Source organism: Nothobranchius furzeri, chromosome 2 (genome assembly GCF_043380555.1).
Source record: "Nothobranchius furzeri strain GRZ-AD chromosome 2, NfurGRZ-RIMD1, whole genome shotgun sequence".
NCBI classification, from domain to species: domain Eukaryota; kingdom Metazoa; phylum Chordata; class Actinopteri; order Cyprinodontiformes; family Nothobranchiidae; genus Nothobranchius; species Nothobranchius furzeri.
Window position 1 is genome coordinate 79,120,544 of NC_091742.1, and position 21,703 is coordinate 79,142,246.

Consider the following 21,703-nt stretch of genomic DNA (forward strand, 5'->3'; position numbering starts at 1 on the left):
AAATGATAAAAACAGAATTAACATTTCTTCCCATTTTCCTGTAGGTGCATGTTTGGATTTTATCTTACAAGTTAAGTGTTGCTTCACTAGTGAAAATTATTCTTTGTTGCGTTTCTTTGTCGACAATAATAAATAAGGTCGGAGGTTTATTCCTTCTCTCTGCCTCTGGTTGAGCGACACTCTGCTCAGCAGATCTGGGGTGATTATGGTCAGACCCGCCGTGCGCACCAACCGCACGCACAGAGACACACGGGTAAAGAGAAGCTGAACAAAACTTGAGATTTCAATATGAGAAACAGATGGAAATTTCTTCTAACTAAATCACGAGAGATGCCCGATACCCGTGTGCTTATCGTGTATTAAACTAAAGGCATTTGGTGTTAACGAACTATTAACGCAAATATAACTTTACTCTCGCCAGAATTTACTTTTGGTTTCGGTTGAAATTTCTCTGGTGTGGACTCAGGGGCGGGCCTCAACGGGGAATGTGCGGGGCCTTTGGTGAGATCTTGGCAAGGCCAAACGGGATGGTGACGGAGCAATGGGAGCCTCATGATAGGGTTTGTAGATGTAAAACCATCACAGCAAGCTCCTGGTGGTCTATTATCTATTATGTATGGTAGCTGCACTTCAACGTCTAGCATGGAATACAGAGAAGTATGATGGGAGGGCATCCACGATGCAGAGTCCTTAGCCACAGAGTGGTTTGGTCATTGAGAATTTGAGCCTGCACTGGCTTCCTGACGAAGCTCAATCTGACGTGTTTTGTAAATTTGCTATGACTCCTGCCACATTCTAATAGTCTGTGTGGGTCATGGAAAACAGAGTTTTACTGGCAGATTGATGGCCAGGCCAAACTAATCATAGACAATATCAAGCTTATCTTCCATCAGCTTTAAAATAACTTCAAGGAAAAATTTGCAGAAGATCTAAGTTTCCCGAGGAAGTCAGGTGAAGCTAAACTGATCCCAGGAGGTAATCAATGCCACCGATCGATCAGTGGCTGCTTTTAGCGGAGGCCTCTGGAGACAAAGTTGTTGCTCAACACCATTGATCAAACTCTCTCTGCCATAAAAGAACCCAATTCAGCTCCTGACTTGAATTCATCAGATATATTTACGGCCTGCTCAGTAACACTCCGGTGGTTTAGTGGTTTTAGAATTTGAAACCGTGCTTATAGAACAAATCGACTTTACTGTCACCTACTGTTTAATCACCCGTTAATTCCAAACCATTTGTCTTGAAGCTTTATTGGTCTGGCTCAAAAAAAGAAAAGAGGCGCCACTTTTTGTTTCTTATAGTTTTTACTTTTTAAACAGAATGAACAGAAAGCCAGAGTCTCCTCTAGTCTTCGTGTCCATTCGTCTACCCACTCAGCCCTCGTCCCTCACCGTGTCGTCGTACAGGTTTATCTGTTGGTATTTGTCCTTCTGGGAACTGACCCTCATTTATCTCCCCACGTCTCCCTGACTTGTCCATTCATCTTTATTTTAAAGCTGCTTCTTTTCTTTTATCACAGATTTTAAACTTTGGGGTATGAGACTTTATTTTTCTTTTCCTCCTTTTAAAAATTCATCCAAGACTAAGTGGTGGTAAATGAGTGAAATGGTTTTGTTGGACAAAGCCTAGAGAGGCCATGGCCTTACGGTGACTTTTCTTCTTCATTACGCTAATGCTCATGGACGTTATGGTTGGTTTCAGCACATGTGTACACAGCTGTAATATGATTAGTCTACATTAAGCTGCAACTGTCCTGTGAAAAGGATGAAGATGCCGTGAGAATCTGGTCACTTATTTGACCCAACATCTCCTTTTTCCCCTTCCAAAGATCCAAACTATCCTGTAATTATTTAAACTGGTTTTGATCAACAGTTCTTTAGACTTTTAGAAGGTTTGCTGAAGATGATATTTTCCACTCTGTCCAGTTTCTGCACCCAATAATAATAGCAATTGTATAATATATGTTTAAAAAATAAAGGACTACTCTAGACTAAATAAGGTATCCACTGAATTTGGATCAAAGCAGGAATCCTCTCATACGGTTTCATCGGTTGTTCATAGATTCAGTTAAACGAATGGGAACAAACTGTGTGTTTGTAACAGGCTGCTGGTAAAGCAGCTAAATGAGTTTAGAAGTTCTTTTTAAACCCGAGTGATTCATAAATCTGAGGTGTTCAGAGGACAGCCCAGGAGCCATTTGTGACCCTTGCCTGCACAGGATGCTGATGCAGAAAGACACTTTTTTAAACATTTAAGGAAAACCTGTAAATATTTAAAAATATTTCTTTAAAAAATCTAAACAGTGAAGTAAAATCTAAATTATTTATTGTTTTTCTTGGTTAACCATGCCGCAAGAAAGCATTTAGACAATCGAGTTAAAGGAATTTGATGCTTTTCATTTAGTAAACCTGTGATTTACAAAAATCTACAGATTATTTCTTTAATAAAACGATAATTTAGTTATAGTTTTGTTGGGCAGGTAGAAATAAATAAAAACGATTACAAAAAAAAGTGCGTGTTATATTTATGTTGTTTGCATTGGCAGCGTCGGCCATCTTGTTTTACAGCTTGTATTTAGATGGACTTTGAATTCAGGTCATCTCCCAGAAGAGATGACGAAAGTAAAAGCAAGTTATTGAAAATATGGCCCGTCATTTGTAATGTTAAAGAAAGTGAAGCGAGGGAAAAAAAAGATGAAAATCAGAAATCAGATTTGGTACAAAAATATAGGAGGTTTCATTTTTAAGTCTGAGCGAGTTCAACTCTACAAGTTTGGGCATTACCGTTGTTAGTGACTTAAAACAAAAAAATGTTCAGGTATTAAGCTGAAAATAAGTGAAAAACCTGCTAAATTACAACAAAATGGGAACGAAACGCCACTAAAGATCCTTTAAAAATGCTAAAGTCTAGTAAGATACAGGTTGAGGGTGTGAGTGTGTGTGTGTTAGCTAAATTCATCAGCGTTCCCATTTATACTAAACACTATTGGCTCAAATATGAGGAAGTTCTTTGATTGTGTGTGAGAAACACAAGAAAACAACCAGGAGGTGATGGAGGAAAGATGAGAAAGAAGAGTAGAGGCAGAGAGGAGCAGCTCGTTAAGACTTGTTCAACCAAACAGAGATGAGTACTTACATAACTAGTATAGAACATTCCATTCTGCATCAGGACGCAACAGGGAAAAGGGACAAAACCAGAGAGAGAGAAGAGAGATAACGAGACAGAAGGAGAGTATACGAAAGAGGGAGATAAAAAGGAGTGATGATGTAGAAACGGGTGAAAAGAAGCATTGTGACAAAAGGAGGATGAGTGAAGCAGATTGGAACAAAAGTTAAGAACAATACAACAGAAAATCAGCCACAGAGAAGAAAAGTTAAGAAAAACAAAACTCCAGTCATGTCAGAGGCAGTGTGGGAAAAAAATAACAGGACGAGCAGATGACGATGCAAAACCAGAGCCAAGGAGGGAAGGAAGATGAGGGGATGAGTGTGCAAAAGAGCAGGAAGGAGAGATGGGATGGAATGACAGAAGGAAAGAGGGGTGAAGAGGACAAAGGAAGTAAAGGAAAGACCATCAGGAGGAGAGAGAGAGAGAGAGAGAGGGAGGAAGTGTGGGGTTAGTGACAGATTGTCTACGTCAGCCACAAACTGCAGAGATCAGGAGGACAATCAACACCAGTCGTGCAAACACCGAGGCTAAACGTGCACAACACCAACACATGCTCACAACAAACAACAACAACATTCAGGTGTGCAGTCGGGTCTCAGCGAGGTGTCTGCAAGACTCACATAACCCTGCCTCTGAGATGAGCATCGTTATCTAAGCGGTGAGGAAGAAGATTCATCCCACTCTAGACTGCTGCAGTCAGGTTTGTGTCTCCTTTGGACTGAACCAGTCAGCTGCTTCTGAAGCCTGCTTTCTGAGATAACCAGCAGGTGGCTGGAAGCCCAGAAAAAGTCCCGTAATGCCACATAAACACTAAAATGACTGTTTCTACAACTTGTTCAGCACAGATTCAACAAACTACAGAAAATCCAGGAGGATCTTGTTCATCTGTAGAACTTTAAGCAGCTGCTGGATAGATGCTTTTGCAGCTGGACAGAATTAAGCAACACATTTCATTATCTTGTTTTGTAGCTGATGTTACGTGGTGATGTGGGAATTTAAAAAAAACATATACCAGAGAGGAATTCATCATCACAATGTCAACTAAATCTAAAATAAACGCCAAACTACATCAAGAATATTTAAGTCAACTCAAAAATAAGGCACTACTTTTATTTTGAAACAATAAATTACTGTAATACCAGGTAATGACATTATCTTATGCCATGCTATATTATTTTATGCTAACCTATGCTCTGTTATCTAATGCTCTGTTATCTAATGCTATGTTATCTTATGCTATGCTATGTTGTCTTATGCTATGCTATCTAATGCTATGCTATGTCTTACTCTATATTTGTAGCTTATTTAAGCATGAGCTATACTTATCCGCTGAAAAAAAAATTTTTTTCTTGCATTTTCCAAGTTAGAGTCCTAGGTTTACACTACAGTGAACATGATGATGACCACACTATTTGAAAGTACAAGCAAGGTTTTGACTGGCCAACTGAACAATGGTATCGCAGAGTAAAACAGAAAAAAAAAACTACCGAAAATCCTCTAATACAGGCCCGGGCCTGTATTTGACTCAAGCTCATCAAGCTCCAGGCCTTTAATGGAAGGAGGACCAGAATTAGAGGCAGGCCTCTATTTCTATTTGAGCAAAATGAATTAATGGTTCGCTGGAGTTTTTGACAATTAAAATTGCGCCCACATTTTCTAAGTTAAACACATTTCTTTTAACAACAATAGTTTCTGCTTCAGCCCTCCCCCCCCTCCCTCTGGCAGCGGCCGCAAACTCACTGATGTGCCTGCAGCCTCTCGGAGTTCCTGCTGCTCTAAACATTAAAATAATTATTTCATTTTCTGTTCCTCACTTCTGATTACCTTCAATGGTGTCTGTTTGTTGCAACCAGCAGGTACAAATACTAACTTGTTTTTATTTGACTATTTTTCTGTCCTGCCTGTTTATTATCTTCCTGCATCTCCTCTCAGTCCTAAAGAAAAACTGCTACCTGGGTTCATATATATTCACCTTATGAGTTACCTTTGAACTGCAGCTCTAAAAGATCTACCGACCGCAAAAACAGCGGAGTGCTCGCCGGCCTCATCAGTGAGGTGCGTCACCGAGGACAAAACAGGTGATGCGCCCCGATCCACAGCAGCTAAACGCATCAGGCACAAATAAAAGAATAAAAGACAGAAAACATAAAAGAAATGAGCCGACATGAACGATTGCTTGTTAAATTAGTTTTTGAAGTGGCGACACCTGATTTGATAACGTTACTGTGGCCGTGCTCAGGACGCAGATGTCTGGAGCGCGTCAACAATCAGAGCTTTGCATGTGCAAGCTGGTTAAGGTTAGGATGGGGGTGAGGGGAAGGTTAAATTGCAAGAGGGTGAACGTCACAATTTGGTTAAATGTCCGTTTTACGGCGGGTGTCAGTACCGACGCTCTGGCACAGCGCGTTGCCTCCCGACGCGCAGGAGCTTGTCACCTGCTGACAGCAGGCTGCTATCTTTTCTGTGGACTGCATCTTGCCGGTCATTATCACGTGACAGCGACTAGTCGATGACAGGCATAACAAGTCACTATAGAGCGGTGAAGTCGACTAGTGACTAGTTCATACAACCCCTGCTACTGCTCCCCAGTGTGTTCTGCAGCATAATCAGCACGTTCTCTTTGAACTTGATATCAAATTTTCGCCTCCGCACGGTTAAAGTTACCCTCGTGGTCTATCACTGGCAAATCAAAAGTGAGACGGATGACACAACCGCCCCCGTACTTGCTTGTTACCACATTCCACCCGGCCACAATTAAAAAAACGGCCATTATTCACCTCCGCCGACTCCGACACCGGCCAAAATATGATACCCGGCAGTTAATTAAATACAGACTAATATTAGAGGATTTCCGGTAAGTTAAGGTATTTTAAAGCCTCAGAGAAGCACCAAGTCTGACGTGTGGTTGTATTATTACGTGCCTCGTGATTTTTATCTTGTGACGCGCTATAAAAAATATTTTCTTTTTTCTTATTACAGCTAACGTAGGTTAGCTTAAAGCCTTTGGTTCTTTTTGGTTGAGCTTGATGTTTTCTTCTTAAAAGTCACACAATCACATTGCATATACTTGACAGAACATGGGATATTTTGTTATTACAGATTTGATGTGTGCTTATTATCCTGCAATGTTGGTTACAACAGAGGAACAACTTCTTTCCAAACCTTCACAATAAAAGACCCAAACGTGTGACTGTGAGCTAAACTCTCATAACATTTGAAACTTATTTTAAAAAGACGCACAGCTTGTTGCTCTTGTGAATATTAAAAACACCCTCGCCTTCAGGACTTGCAGACGCCTCGGTGGCTGTTTGAGAGCACATGTTCGTGTGTCTGCAGCCTCCTTACCACATGTTGTACAGGGATGGGCTGTGGGGCCATGGGCGCAGGGCTCCACTGTGTGGTCGACATGGTCTTATTTTGCCAGTTTTGGCCTCCAGTGAGCTTCTTCTCGCCAGGCTGGTTCCACTGCATCTCTGGCCTGTGGAGGTTGAAAGGAAGTCACGTTACTAAAGCACACACCACAAAAAGAAGCATAACTTCTGCCTCAAAATAAACGTTCCTGAACCTGAAATCTGTTTTTTGCTACTATTTAGTTAAAGCTTAAAGGTGTGGAACACTTGTTTACTAATACATTTGAAGTAGGAATGAATGCCTTCTAAGTCGTAATCTGGCAAACAAAGCTCTGGTGCGCCAGTTTCTAGGAACTGGTAGTGGGCCACATCACAGCTGAGCTTCAGACGACAAGTTCTGGAGCCTTATCTCCTGATATTTGGACATCTTGCTTCAGGCAGAATAACTACAACATGACTACCACTGATGATTATAATCAGAAATGAGGTTTTTAAAAAATAGTTTTTCTGTGTTCCACACCTTTAAATTCTGAGTTGAAACACCACCAAGTTCTGAACTTACTTCTTGACTGAGGTTCCACCAAACTGCAGATCTGAGGAGAAGAAACAGAAAAAGTGAGTGATCACAGATAAGACATGCATGAAGGTGTTTTAAGTCCACTTTCTTCTTTTCTTCCTCTGATCTACTTTGCAACATTTGGGTGGCTTTAATTAAAATTCCTGATGAAAGGAGAGTTGGAAGCCTATGGTATTTAAGTCATGAACTGGACTCCATGTTAAAGATTAAAACAGAAGAGAAAATGATGCCATTTAATGAGAAAATTAGACATAGGAAACCATATTGTGTTGGAATAATTGTTTATGTTGGTGGTGAAGGTGTTGCATAAGTGCTCCATCTGCTGCAGAGATCTTCCAACTGGTTTTCTCTGTCCGTACAAGTGTGTGTGTGTGTGTGTGTGTGTGTGTGTGTGTGTGTGTGTGAGTGAGTGAGTGAGTGAGTGAGTGAGTGAGTGAGTGAGAGAGAGAGAGAGAGAGAGAGAGAGAGAGAGAGAGAGAGAGAGAGACACTCACTGCCCACGAGATTGGCCAGAGAGGAGTCTAGGTCGTTGGCTAGCAACTTTCCTCCAGGATGGATGGCCATGTGAGCGGGACCAGGAGGTGGTGGACCGGTGTGTGCTGAAATCGTCGGCTTTAGTAGGTCCCCCAGAGCATCAAACCCTGAAGGAGACAAAAAAATATAATAATAAAGCTTGCATATGTAAATCAGCTGAGAGAAATCTGCATTTGCGATCAGAAAGGCTTCTGATTATATCGTACAGAGAACCACGTGGAGGGTTCAGAGAAAGGCAAAGCAAAAGCAAAGAGATAGAATAGAATTTCCATCAAGGAGACTTGTCTAACACTCCCAACTTTTTTTATATGTCACCTCATGCTTGGAGTGCTTTAAATCTTCCCTCGACTTCATTAATCTGAGAATAAAGCTTTACTCTTTATTACAAGGCCCAATCGGACTGCCTGACGTCCTGCTGATTAGATTCTGTCTGACCGGTTGTGAACCTCTACCTACACCAGCAGACATGCTCTGTCACAATCGTGCTGCCGCCTCCTAATCCCCGCCTCAGTAGCTCGTAGAGGTTTGTCCACATGATCGATCTGTCTGTTCTCAGCTGTCATGTTCACACCGCGACTCTAAGCAGTGATCGGTTTGGAACGCGCACTCGTGTGTCGCTGTTAACATGTATGAAAAGGTGCTTTCTGTCTGTGGCTGGTAGGGGCAAATGACAGCGTAATTTCCTGTGTGTGTGTTTGTGTGAAAAGGGAAACAGTTGGCGCTCTGCATGTCGGCGCACGTTCAGCTAATGAGCTGTTACAACGCTGCTGGTGGAAACCTGAAGGTGTAACTAGCAGTTAAACGAATCAGCAAAATGAATATTTGAACATACAGCAGCAAGATGAGAACCGGGAGAAACAGCAAAAATCAACAACAATGAAAGGATCCAAGATGGGTTTATTGTTCCTCAGTCTCACAAGAAATAACCACTGGTTTACTCGAAGGAGGCGAGGCTTAAAACTTTAACTGAAACCAGCCACTAGGGGGCAGTTATTTTGTTTCCGATTACATTTCTATCTTTCTAGATATGACTGTATATATGAGACAGACAGACAGACATACAGACATACATACATGAGTACCAGATATAATTTATAAATGGAAGTACCAGGGCCTCAAAGAAGAACTTGAGAAAGCCTGGAGAGTGAAGACATCGGTGATGGCCGTGGTCATCGGGGCACTAATCCCCAGAATGGAGGAGGAGTGGCTAAAGCAGATCTCAGGAAAAACATCAGTCCAGAAAAGCGCAGTTCTAGGAACAGCTAAGGTACTGCACAGAGCCCTCAAGCTCCCAGGCCTCTGGTGGAGGACCTGAGCTTGGATGGGCGAGACCACCCGCGGAGGGTCAGATGGGAATTTATTTTTATTTATACATTACTTTCTCAGTGGCCTAGTGGTAGAGTGTCCACCCTGGGACTGGGAGATCGGGGTACAAATCCCGGGGCATACCAAAGACTTTAAAAATGGGATCTAATGCCTCCCTGCTTTGGGGGTTGGACCACAAAATAGTTCCTGAGCACGGCCACAGCTACAGCTCACCACGGGGATGGGTCAAATGTGGAGATGAATCTCACCAGTGTGTGATGACTACTGGGACTTTAACATTGACCACCCACTCACTCACTCACTCACGCACCCACTCACTCACCCACTCACTCACTCACCCACTCACTCACGCACACGTCTGTATCTGTTTGTAGCATCAGGTCATCGTCTACAGCAGCCTCTTTTATTTTCCAATGAGAAGTGCCCCTGCCCTCTTACTACAAAGACAGAAAGATGCAATGAGATCTGTGATTGGTTGAGCCTCTAAAAACCACAGCAGATGGTTCAATAGTAAATCTATGACAGTGTGTTAGTGTTAATTGGGTCATTTCACAATCGTCTGGGTTGCCTTTATTGGTGTAGGCACTGCTAACATACAACCAGATGACCAGGGAGACCAAGCCATGTCATCATCTAACAGCGACTGTACGCATCTTGAACACATCCCAGAGGTGTAAGGTCATGGTGCTTTGGTTACATTTGTACATGCCACTCTTCCAGAACACGTCAAGCACAGCAAATCAGATCATACAAATCAGGAAATCAAACACAGGACCAGCATAACTAAAATAACGTCATTACCTGTGACATCTCTGTGGCCGAGGTCAAAGTAACAGAAAATAAACCGCAGACCTTTTGGCTACATGCTGCTGTCTTTCTCCTTGCTTATCATGTGAAGAGGCAAAATCACGAGTGGTCTTGCAATTGTCCTTTCATTGTGTGATCTTGCGGTACTGGCTGTGTGGAACACACCCGCAGCCGTAAGGAAGGGACGGGCTGCTGGGGTCGTGGAAAAGCCCAGGTAAAGGTAGCCAATAGAGCTGTCTGAGGAGGACGTGTGCTCTTTTAGGTTGATGAAAGATCTGACGCACCATTTGTAGAGGTTTCCAAGAACAGACTGGAAGACCAATTTGAAGACCACAGCAAGGCGTTTGATGCCTAGAGACTGCACCAGGAGCTGGGTGGTGTGTTTGGCATGGCCTGATCTTTGTGTAAAACAATGCATAACGGCACGAACGAGCGACAGAGGCGGCATGATCTTTAAAGGTCAGCTGGTCATCGATCAAGACACCCACATTTCTAACTACCTTTGATGTAGATAGAACGGAATACAATCGCTGTGCTATACTGTTGGTTTGGTTGGGACGGCAAGCAGAGAGGTGGCACAAAACTGATTTAAATAGAAAATAAAAGCATTGTGACAGTTTGTTTTTAATGGGATTTCATGCATGAGTGGGAATTCAAACAGGAGTAAAAAAAAATCTGCTGAACAAAGCTGAAGGGAAATAATTCTTCACTGCTGAAAATGGACAGTTCTCCGTAACACAGAGGAGGGGACGGAGGGGAAGAGATTGCAGACGGGCAGCTGCTGGTGGAGAAAGGAGGAGGAATAATATTTAGTTAGGAAACGGTGCGTAGGTCTGACAGCGGTGCTGACACCAGAGATTCTGAAAAATAGTTTTCCTGCTAGCGTAGCAGATGAGAGGAGGGGAAACATACGGACATAAATGAATCAGAAAAAACAGGGAGGGAGAAAATTTTAAAATATCTAAGGAAAAAAGAGGAAGTGGGGCATGAAAGGTGGAAAAATCCACTTTCTGCTCACAATCTTTGAGATTCTCTCGACTAATTCTTGTCCTATTGTTGTTGATGTGATCCAACACTCCGGCTACGTGGGTGATTTCGTTCTCCTTTGTTGCTTCCTAAAGCAGTGTGTCAGCGAGGCTTTGTGAATTAAACTGAACTGATGAGAGCAACAGAAGAGGGAGAATGAGAGGAAGAGGTTCTTTCAATATATCTCACACACACATTGCAGGGAGGCGAGGAGAAGAAAGAGTCAGGTGGGAGGAGGAGGATGTGATGAAGCTCAGCGAGTTGTATTGAACCGAGAGGATAATGATATCGGCCTTGGTACTCCGGCTTTGGATTTGACCATCAAAAAAGTTTAAGCTCAAAGGATGGAAGCAAATCCCTTTCAATAGATTATCTGAAAATCGCTTATTAGCCACAGACCTGAGCAGAACAAGGCAGCATCACCACCACCTCTCTACTGAAATGGAATGCTCTCCAGTCTGGGCTATGACACAAACACAGGGCTGTTTCACATTCATGCAGATGCAACAGAGATATGGCTAGTGTGAATGAAAAGCAGAGCTGGAGGGCAGGAGAAACATCAGTACAGAACCTTTGTGTAAAGCATCAGAAACCTTGATATCTGATATTACCTGCTGCTCTTGCATCTCTCTTCCTCAGACAGAACTTTTAGGGACATGTTTTTTTTCTTAACTCAGTTTTTGGTGTTTCTGGTATCAGTTGAGCTATTTTTAAGCAGCTGTTTTGCTCTACCTTGAGATTGGCACCATTAAACTAGGACTGATACTGAACAAGCGTATAATATTTTAAGAAAATAAAGTGATGCTTTGGAGCCCCCTTAAAGGGACTTTACGGAGTACCTCAGGCCAAAAGCGTAACGGGAGCTTCAATAGTAGGCTCGTGCACGAGGCGCGTATGCTGTATGTGCACACTCCTTAACGAAAATAACAGCTGAGACAGTCCCGTGTGTGTGTGTGTGTGTGTGTGTGTGTGTGTGTGTGTGTGTGTAGGTGTGTGTGTGTGTGGCCCGGAGGACAGGAGAACACGCAGCTAATTAATTAAATAATTTAGTTCTGTACCTTTCTCTTCAGCACAGCCGACAAAGGTTTAAGATGGGTCAGTCCTCCTGCATGCTCAGATCATTCCCTTCCCTTGCTTGAAAAACTGTTCCAAAATGAAAGTTGAACCCACATGTTTTTTATCTGTGAATTCAATGCTGTTCGGCGAGTCTCAAATAAAAATTTGGGCATCTTACTGTAAAAAAATATACCATTAATGTAAAAAATAAACTCTAAATAAACTATGTTCACACCCAGAATCGAATCCAGGTCTTCCGCACGAGAGTTCGACATCTTACTAGGCGAGCTAAAGCACCAGTGGTGTCTTCTGCATCTGTAACATTTATATCCTTGATGACAGCTGAAACAACGTTCAAAGAACGGTTTGGAGCGAAAATGGCTATTTTGTTACTAATTTGCAGGAAATATCTAGCAGGGTATCTGCAGGTTTAAGGGAGCCAAATTTAAGACTTTTAAGACCTTTTTAAGGCCACTTTGACCAAATTTAAGCTATTTTTAAAATTTTATTTAAACTATAATTTCCAGCTATTGCCTGGAACCGGTGCTAACCACGTCGTGAACGTGGGATTAACCATCCAGTTACCATTAATGTTGCACTTCCCCATGGGGCAAGCTCCCACTAGCCTGCTCCTCTAAAAATAGCCTCCTTTCACAACCAACCGAATGTGTACGGTTCCGCTTACGCCAACATCATACACAAAAAATCCTGAACTAACTAGAAATTCACGAAAATTTTATAGAAATAAAATTATCTTGTTTATTGGGTCTTTGGTAATTTAAGACCTTTGGAAACTGTATTTCAGGATTATTTGTCATTTTTAAGGATTTTTAAGGCCTTAAATTTGGAAAAGCAAATTTAAGACTTTTTAAGGACCCGCGGATACCCTGTCTAGAAGAAAGTAGCTAAGGGTCCTCAGAAATGTAGCTAGGTTCATCACTAGGCGTTAGGAACAGCGACAAAGTCGCTGAGTTGGCACTACCTCACTCTCTGCTGCTAAAGCTACTGATAGCAAATGCTACGGGCGATGCCTGAGCGTGAACGTGTATGAAACAGCCTGCTCGACCCGAGCAGCTCTCTTTTTCTGTGATTTTACAGAAAAACAGGCAATCACAGTAAAAATGCCAGGGCTCATTCTACAGGACCAGGGCATTGCAGGAGAATGTATGAGGAAGAAATGTATTATTTCTATACATGTTTTGGCTGTCAAACTTCCATAATGCCCGTTTAAAGATAGAAAAACATCAGTTTTACCTAAATTTTCATCGGTGTGTTACTAATTTATATCAGTTTTCAGAAATGTATTTTCAGTGTTTCTTGTATTTAAACATCTTTCTTTTTCTATTTTGAAAAATAAAATTAGTTTTTTTTTCATTGTCAGACAATTTAACATGTTTACTTTCTTTTCTGTCTCCATGTCTGGAAACACCAATTTTCTCACCCCATCATTCTAGCCAGGCTTTTGCTGTTTTGTGATTTGCTGCATTTAGTGAAATTTTGTAAAAATCATGGGAATTTTTTCCCTACAAAAGAAGAAAAATATTTATCTGTTTATAGGACTATTAAAACTGGCTTAGAAGCACCTCTTTGAATCCAATCGTATTAATGTGCCTGAGCTAAGAGACTTTGCAGTGGTCTCTAATATAAATGAATGATGCGAGTTGATTTCTGTGAGGAAAAAGGCTTTGGCGCTCCTGTTTCAGGAACCAGAAATGGCCAGATGAGAGGTGAGCAGAAAACAGCTGGATTTGGAGTCTTATTTCCTGATGTGCAGACATCTCTCCTCTGATTGATTAACAGCAATGTGATTCCATCACCGACTCCGTTTGATGTTTTATCTCCACACACAACACAAACCTGCAGGAGTTCTGCTGTGTGGTTGCTAATGCTAACAGTTGGCTTCCACTAGCTAAGATGCTCTGCTGATTCCTGGGTGCCAAATCAAAAACAGCCATCCTCGTCGTGATTCAAGATGGATGAGTCCATGAATGTGAAGTGACAGTGTGACGTAGATCTGTCAGGATTTCTAATCTGAGCATTTCACCGACGTACTTTTTACTGGCAGCTAATGCAGGAGATAGGGTAGAAGACCATTTTCACGTTCAGCCTGTGTGATAAACTCAGAGTGATCCTATTTCAAAAATACCAAATAAAAACATGGTTTCTCAGTTAACTTTGTCTGTAAATTTACTTTTTGTATACTAAAACAGGCTTCTGTTTTATACATGCACTTTGATGTCCTAGGTCAGTTGATTCACACGTTAAAATAATAACTCTGATGTAATCATCTGGCTTTAAAATTCTGCCACAGCCTGAATGCAAAGCTCAGCCCATAACAGGCCCAGTAGAGACATATAAAATCCTTTTAATCCCTAGAAAATATGTTATGCTGACTTTGGTACCCCTCTAGTATCAGTGCCCCGTTTGAGAAGTTTCTGGAGGCACCCCTGCTTTAAGTGCTTTGGGGAATACTTAAACCATGCTCCTCCACAGCTTTCTACACAAACGTGATGGGATTTTACTTGTTTTGTGCAACAAATTATATTTTCTGGGTTGAGCTCGGAGTTACACAGTCACCAGTTTATTAAAAAAATGAGCCAAGTGTGAAATCAGGTTGTTCACAAAGCTCCAAATGGTATTCTCTGGTGACTTCTATCAGCATTAGTGCGTTTTGATTTCAAATTTTATAAGGGAGCAGATGGTGAGATGATAAACATGAAATTATTAGGATGAGACGGGAAAAAAAGGAGGCAGAAAAACTAACTAAAATGAATAAGATCTAAACCTAAACAAGCAGGAGTGTAGAGAGAACAGGAAGTGTTAAAGCTGCCATCAGTGGCTCATTAGGGTCACCGTGGTAATAATTATTTTAAACAGAATTCATAATATTTTCTAAGTAAAACAAAAATATTGAGAAAAACTCATTTTCATTAAACATAAAGCTGCATTTGGTCATTTATGAGCCAGAGTGCTGGGGAATGATGACAGGAAAGATGATTTTAACTCAGATAAATGAAAGACTGAGAAGTTAGTGGGAGCTTTAGGAGCATCTGACTCATTTAAACCCAGTTTCACTTCAGCATCGTGAATTAAAAGCGACTAAAACCTAGTTAAAGATCGGCCATGTCGTTGAAAAGAAAGACGAGTGTTTATTGTAAATGTGAGAAAGAGGAGGAGGAGGGGAGCAGATGGAAAGGAGTTGCCTGGGTGATTCTTGTCTCATGGAGTGTGATGAGACGCTGAAGCAAACAGAAAAACCAGAGATGAAACAAAAGGAGGCAGTGAGAGGAGGAGGTGGGAAAGGCGAGAACAACAACAAAACAACACAGACGAGCAGCAGCAGACAGATGGGATGGAGGAGAATGACAGGAGACATGTGAAGCCACTCCTGACAAACACAGCAGACACGGAAACGCATCGGTACACACGCTACAGAAAACAGTAGCTGGGCTTTCGAATCGGCCGTGTCACCATCAGCCTCCGAGTTTCATTCACCCTGACCGGCGTGAGCTACATGTGCCCTGGAAACAGCTGGTCCATTAATCCTGGCACTTCTCCAGCGGCTCTGACTGATGGGTGCTGTCGCCGTGAGGACGATATGAAAACAGGAAATAAAGAGGGAACCTCAAACAGCAGCTGGAGGGAGACCTCATTAAAAGACGCACAAAACCCCAAAGTGAAGCAGCACTGGGCCTAAGACCAACCTTGAACGGTTTAGATGTCTCTTTGTTCTGATTTGCATCTTCAGAGCGTAGCAGCCCAGCCCTCAGATTCATATTAGACATTTATGCAGGAAAAACCCATAAACGCTAGACCCGCAGCCCTGAGGCACCAGAGTGGCTACCCCACAGGGTCAGAAGGAGTCCTCCTCCTCATCATCAACACATTCCTTTAACTGTGCCTACTAAAGATGACACAGAACAATGTTTTTGTACAACTGGAACTGGTTCTTTGATCCTCTACACAGTATATGAAACTTTGTCGGGGCTCACAATGGCCCAGGAGCCCTGATGAATAGCAACCCAACACAACCCCATAACAAAGCCCTACAATGGAAAGACACGAGAATTTAATAGCTGTGTGCTGCATGGAAAAAACAAAGGCGGGGGTGGGTTGCGTGTACATAATCGGGTGGCTGTATGTGCCTGTGTGTGGCGTGGCACTGGGTGGTGGTAGTGTGAGGGAGTGTGCGTGTGTGTGTCACAGTCGTACTCTGTTGGACTGGACCGCATGCTGAAGATCTATGGGGCATTCAATAAAAGTGTCCTCTCATTCAACTAGCCGTACCTTGGCATAGCGTTAGAGGTATACTGGGCTAGCATGGTTCAGCCGTAAGCATTGCAGTCACACATTGTTTGGTTGATCAAGTGGGCTGGGACATGCAGATGTAAGGTGCCTAAGCTTCTGATGTGTTAAACCGGCTTTTCTCAGAATAAACCGTTTCTCTGTGGCCGTTACAACATTACTAATTCACATAGAACAGGTCAGAGCTGGCACAGACTTGTTGCTATGCTACGTTAGACACCTCAAGCTGCCTGAATTCAACTACATTTTAAAAGTAGCTTGAATTCTGAGACGCATTTAAAATAACTTGCCCAACGTTGTTCACTTGCATTAATGAAGGCATTGCTCTGGTCCATGTTGGTACAGAACACATTCAATAGACCCTAAATATACATTAAAATGCAAAAAAAAAAAAAAAAAAAAAAGCTTTGAAATGAGGAAGAAAATCAATTTGTTTCTACAAAAGAAATGAAGATGCCACATAAAGATAAAGCAGGTCTAGGATCTGCTCAGACCCACATAAAAGATCCTGAAAAGTCTCGCTCCACATCAACGATTCAGAGCTCGTCAGCTCAAACGATGTGAATCCAAAGGCTTGAAAACCAATCTTCAGGATCTTGGGAAACTCACGAGCGGCGTTAGCCGTCGCCTGTGCCGTGGTTACAGAAACGGGCTTTGTGACCGAGTTAGGAAGGCCCACAGAGCAGGAAGGTGAAACTGATCAGAGGGTTAGTGCAGTGCTGCCACCAGCCAGGCTCTGTCTGGACAGTCAGACAGATGGAGAGACGGGAGGGGGGCTTTACCGGCTGCAGGCTGCGGGCCGTTGTTACTGGACGCGGTTTTGTTCCCAAACACAGCATCAAAATCTACAGTCAGGGCTGGGGCGCTCTGCTGCAGCGGCTGGCTCTCCAGTCCTGAGGAATGCAGTTAGATATGACTGATTAAGGCCTTCTTTCTGCTGTTTAAGCTGCATGAGGCAGCAGCTGAAGCAGCTTTATCCCAAAGGACTCTGCGTAAGATGCATAACCCCACCCCCCAAACTCGCTTTGCTTTAAGTGAGGACTCCACCAACTTCCTATCCTAATCCCATTAGATGAGGAACACGGACATTACAGTCTTCAGTGCGCTTCCATAGTTGTTTAGTAAACTGGAATTCTGCGCAGGGCTGGTGGGAACGCCGGGCTTTCAGAGGAGAGGTAATCCTGTGCTCCAGAAAATGTGCGGATGCATCTTTTGTCTTTCTTTTTGTTTTTGTCCTTGTTTGAAACTAAGGTTTGAAGCCTCCAGGAGCGGTTTTCTGAACATAACACACCACTTAGCAAATGAATAACACACTTACTATAAACCACTTCCTCCCTCACCCAGCTCCCAAGCATGTCTAAAACCGTCCAACAGGACGATGGCTGCAGCCTCATTTAAACCTTCCTGCTGGATGACATAATGTGTTTTCTACTTTCCTAAAAGTCTGGCTCTTCCTGCATGTTTGTGTTCCAGCTCTGAGCATTAACTGAAGCAAGTATCTTGTGTAATTTATTTTGTTTTAAAGAACAGATTGTAATCTTAGTCAATGATAACAACACCCACAGCACCCAGAAGTAGCTCCGGCTTTAAAATTCAGCCAATCTCCTTGTAAGTGTCCTTCCACTTAATCCTGCGACATTAAGCCGTTAATACTCCACACGACTAGTGGATTCATCCATGTGTGTTACTTTGATTTAAGACGGCCGATAGTGAGCCCAAATGTCAGCCTTCTTCACACGGGGCATTCGGTAGAGCAGGGCTAATGTGTCAGTCTGTGGAAGCGTGAGGGACGAAAGGATGAATCCATGAATGGATGATAAGAAAAAAACTTGGACGTATGAATGATGGTTGGATAAGCACATGGGTGGAATGAATGGTGGATGGATGATGGATGGATGGATGGATGGATGGATGGATGGACAGATGGATGGATGGATGAATAACCACATTGGTGGAATGGCTGATGGATGAATGATTGATGGTTGGATGGACAGATGGATGAATACATGAATAGTTGATAGAAGAAAACTTGGATGCATGGATGGATGGATGGATGTATGAATAAGCACATGGGTGGAATGGCTGATGGATGGATGATTGATGGTTGGATGGACAGATAGATGAATGCATGAATAGCTGATAGAAGAAAACTTGGATGCATGGATGGATGCATGGATGAATGGATGGATGAATAAGCACATGGGTGGAATGGCTGATGGATGGATGATTGATGGTTGGATGGACAGATGGATGAATGCATGAATAGTTGATAGAAGAAAACTTGGATGCATGGATGGATGCATGGATGAATGGATGGATGAATAAGCACATGGGTGGAATGGCTGATGGATGAATGATTGATGGTTGGATGGACAGATGGATGAATGCATGAATAGTTGATAGAAGAAAACTTGGATGCATGGATGGATGGTGGATGGATGAATAAGCACATGGGTGGAATAAATGGTGGATGGATGTTGGATGGTTGGATGTATGAATAAGCACATGGGTGGAATGGCTGATGGATGGATGATTGATGGTTGGATGGACAGATAGATGAATGCATGAATAGCTGATAGAAGAAAACTTGGATGCATGGATGGATGCATGGATGAATGGATGGATGAATAAGCACATGGGTGGAATGGCTGATGGATGGATGATTGATGGTTGGATGGACAGATGGATGAATGCATGAATAGCTGATAGAAGAAAACTTGGATGCATGGATGGATGCATGGATGAATGGATGGATGAATAAGCACATGGGTGGAATGGCTGATGGATGGATGATTGATGGTTGGATGGACAGATGGATGAATGCATGAATAGTTGATAGAAGAAAACTTGGATGCATGGATGGATGGATGCATGGATGGATGGTGGATATATGAATGATGGTTGATTGGTTGGATGGATGAATGGATGGATGAATAAGCACCTGGGTGGGATTGATGATGGATGGGTGGAATGTACAGATGGATATTTGGAGAAGATTCCCTCACCATTAAATTGATGTGTGCACATCTGTATGTGTTGCATTAAGCCATATGACGCCCCCCTGCTGGTGCTTTCATGAATGTGTAAATCAGTGTGTGTGTGTGTGTGTGTGTGTGTGTGTGTGTGTGTGTGACACACCTCCCCAGGCACTGTTGACATTGGAGATGGAAGGAGTGCTCTGCACAGCGGGGATGAAGGCCGGCTGGAGATCAAACAGGTCACTGTTCAGGTTGGGAACACTGAGTCGAGAAAAGATGGGAGAAGGAAAAGTGGGATGAAGACAGGGACATAAATATTTAACCAATCGAACATAAATAGCTAAAGCTACCACTAAAACCATTCATTTGTCACTGATAAAGATTAATTCCTTTTCTCTGAAGGGCTGTAAAAACTTCCTCTGAGCTATAAAACAGTTAGCAGCAGTAAATTCAGAGCATGTCACCAACCGTGGAGTCCAAAATGCAGAACAGATTAATAAAAGCTGGCAGTTTCATTTTAGCTCTGCTGTAGCTGGAGTCAGAAATGCAACTGTGGGGGGAGTTTTCACATCCCACTGCGACACCTGACAGTCTGGTGACTCATAACATGATGTCAGACGTTTAAACTTTAAAACCTCTAGGGAAGAATCAGCTAAAACGGCAGCTAGTGCTCGGGTTTACGACATAAATGGACTAATTGTGACTTTTAATAAAATTCTTGTTATGTTGTAGGGGATTTTGGAAGCCATCAGCTGAAAATCTACTCGGTATGAGAAGAAGCTTACAGCAGCATTTGTGCTTTGGTTTTACAATGAAATAACTCTGAAGGCCACATATATACATCAGTAGCTTTTAACCTAAACGTGGCACCATGTAGCATGTTAGCATGTAGCTTTGCTGCATGATTTGAAAACGCCTTTAAATTTTGTGATGAAAATTTTATTTCAGAACTCCTGATTTTTTATCCTACCACTAACCAATGACTTAGATGATAAAACCAGCTGACTGTTCAGAAATTTGGCTCGTTACTAGATAAACGTGGTAAAAATCAGTCAATGACACGAGTTCTGAATAGGCAGAAAAGCCTTAGCTAAAAAATAAGTCCCTTCAGGTTTTGCAGAAACGGACACCCCAGGTGCTCATCTCCAGGATTCCAGACAAAGTAGCTGCACATTTACACGGTGGATATCCGAGTTTATAAGCAAACGTCTGATGGTGTGTTTGCACCTGTTGGCAGTCAGAGCAGAGTTGAAAAGCTCCGGGGTCTGCGTGATGTGGTTGTTGTTGTTGGCGCTGCCTATTGACAGGCTGCTGGGAGAGGCGGAGGGGGGAGTCTGCATGCTGATCTCCTTCAGGCGCTGGTCCTGGAAAACACACACAAATTAAATACACACTGGGGGGAGACAGCAGTGTGACGTGTTCACAGACACAGCAGTTCTGGATCCAGACACAATATCAAACAGAAGAGAATTTTTACATTAAGAGCTCATCTGAGTGGTGGTGTGTTATGTGCTCTTTAGTAGAAAAACCCGAGACAGGAAAGAGAAAGTTACACAATGTTCTGTGGAAAGTCAGCTGGGTGAAGCTAACAGCACAACACGTGAAATGAACATTATGTGTTAACGCGGCCTGGAGGGGTGAGATACTGCATACATAACTAAAATTAACAAGAAGGGCTTTTAATTATTAATCGTCAGGGTAATAAAATGCTGTGTTCCTCTAATTCAGAGCGAGGTGAGAGCCAGGTGCTTTGGGTTCCTCTCTCTCTCTCGGTCTCTGGTGACAATGACAAACATCCGCTAAGCCCAGCTTCTGCTGTGACAAAAACACCCAAACAAAAAATGGTGACATCACTGAGACAAGTGGAGGAAGTCAATAGATCAAGGCAGATTTCACAGGGTTGTAGTGCGACATATGTCGTGTAACGCATATTTTGCATTCGCGAAGAAAAAAAAAACTGCGCCATAAGCTATTTTTAGACATAGCACTCGTGACATCTTTTTAATTTCCGTTTTCCCCCCAAACTTCATTGAACAAACGTAAGCTACTTGTTTTGTGTAAGGGAGATGCGAGATGCCAAATAGATGTTGTAGTCTGCTGTGATAACCAAGTGTTACCATGTCAATGTGTTTACTCTTATATTCTACTACAATTCCCACGATCCCCGCCTGTTCTTGCGTGTTTACATGTATACGGTGTACACATGCACTTCGGAGAATAAGGCAAAATTGAAAAGGTGGATTTTAAGAGGTGTAATTTCACCAGTGTGTGATGGCTATGGGACTTTAATTTGAGGATCGAGTTGACAAAACAAGCAAAACCTACTCATTATTGTCTCACCGTCTCTGGTTGAGACATCTTTCATACACTTTGCAATACAACTGCTGTCTTTTTTTCTGTTGGGATCTCAAAATCAACCCGTTACTGCTCTCTTCGACTGATGTCATGTTTGTTGTGGTTGTACCCAACAAACCCAGCACTCCACCCGTTCAGAGTCCTCTACTGCACTCCCGAGCAGAACACTCCAGTATTAAATGCAGTGCAGCAGCAAGTATGTGAACAAGTATATTTCCGGC

General features: G+C 42.6%; 1 protein-coding gene across 7 annotated transcripts in view; it reads right to left on the reverse strand.

Annotated features, from left to right (window-relative positions):
* si:ch211-200p22.4 (phosphatidylinositol-binding clathrin assembly protein) overlaps positions 1-21,703 on the reverse strand; it is a 129,843-nt gene that overhangs the window by 3,887 nt on the left and 104,253 nt on the right. For 4 of the 7 annotated variants that reach the window (XM_015946343.3, XM_015946341.3, XM_015946339.3 and 1 more), the window contains 7 exons: positions 20,355-20,491; positions 19,288-19,388; positions 16,932-17,042; positions 7,590-7,736; positions 7,081-7,111; positions 6,514-6,646; positions 3,136-3,159 (listed from right to left, as the gene is read on the reverse strand). In XM_015946343.3, the coding sequence (XP_015801829.1) occupies positions 3,136-3,159; positions 6,514-6,646; positions 7,081-7,111; positions 7,590-7,736; positions 16,932-17,042; positions 19,288-19,388; positions 20,355-20,491 (684 nt within the window). The remainder of the gene's footprint in view (positions 1-3,135; positions 3,160-6,513; positions 6,647-7,080; positions 7,112-7,589; positions 7,737-16,931; positions 17,043-19,287; positions 19,389-20,354; positions 20,492-21,703) is intronic. The other 3 variants (XM_015946344.3, XM_070548031.1, XM_070548030.1) reach the window with 2 other exon arrangements.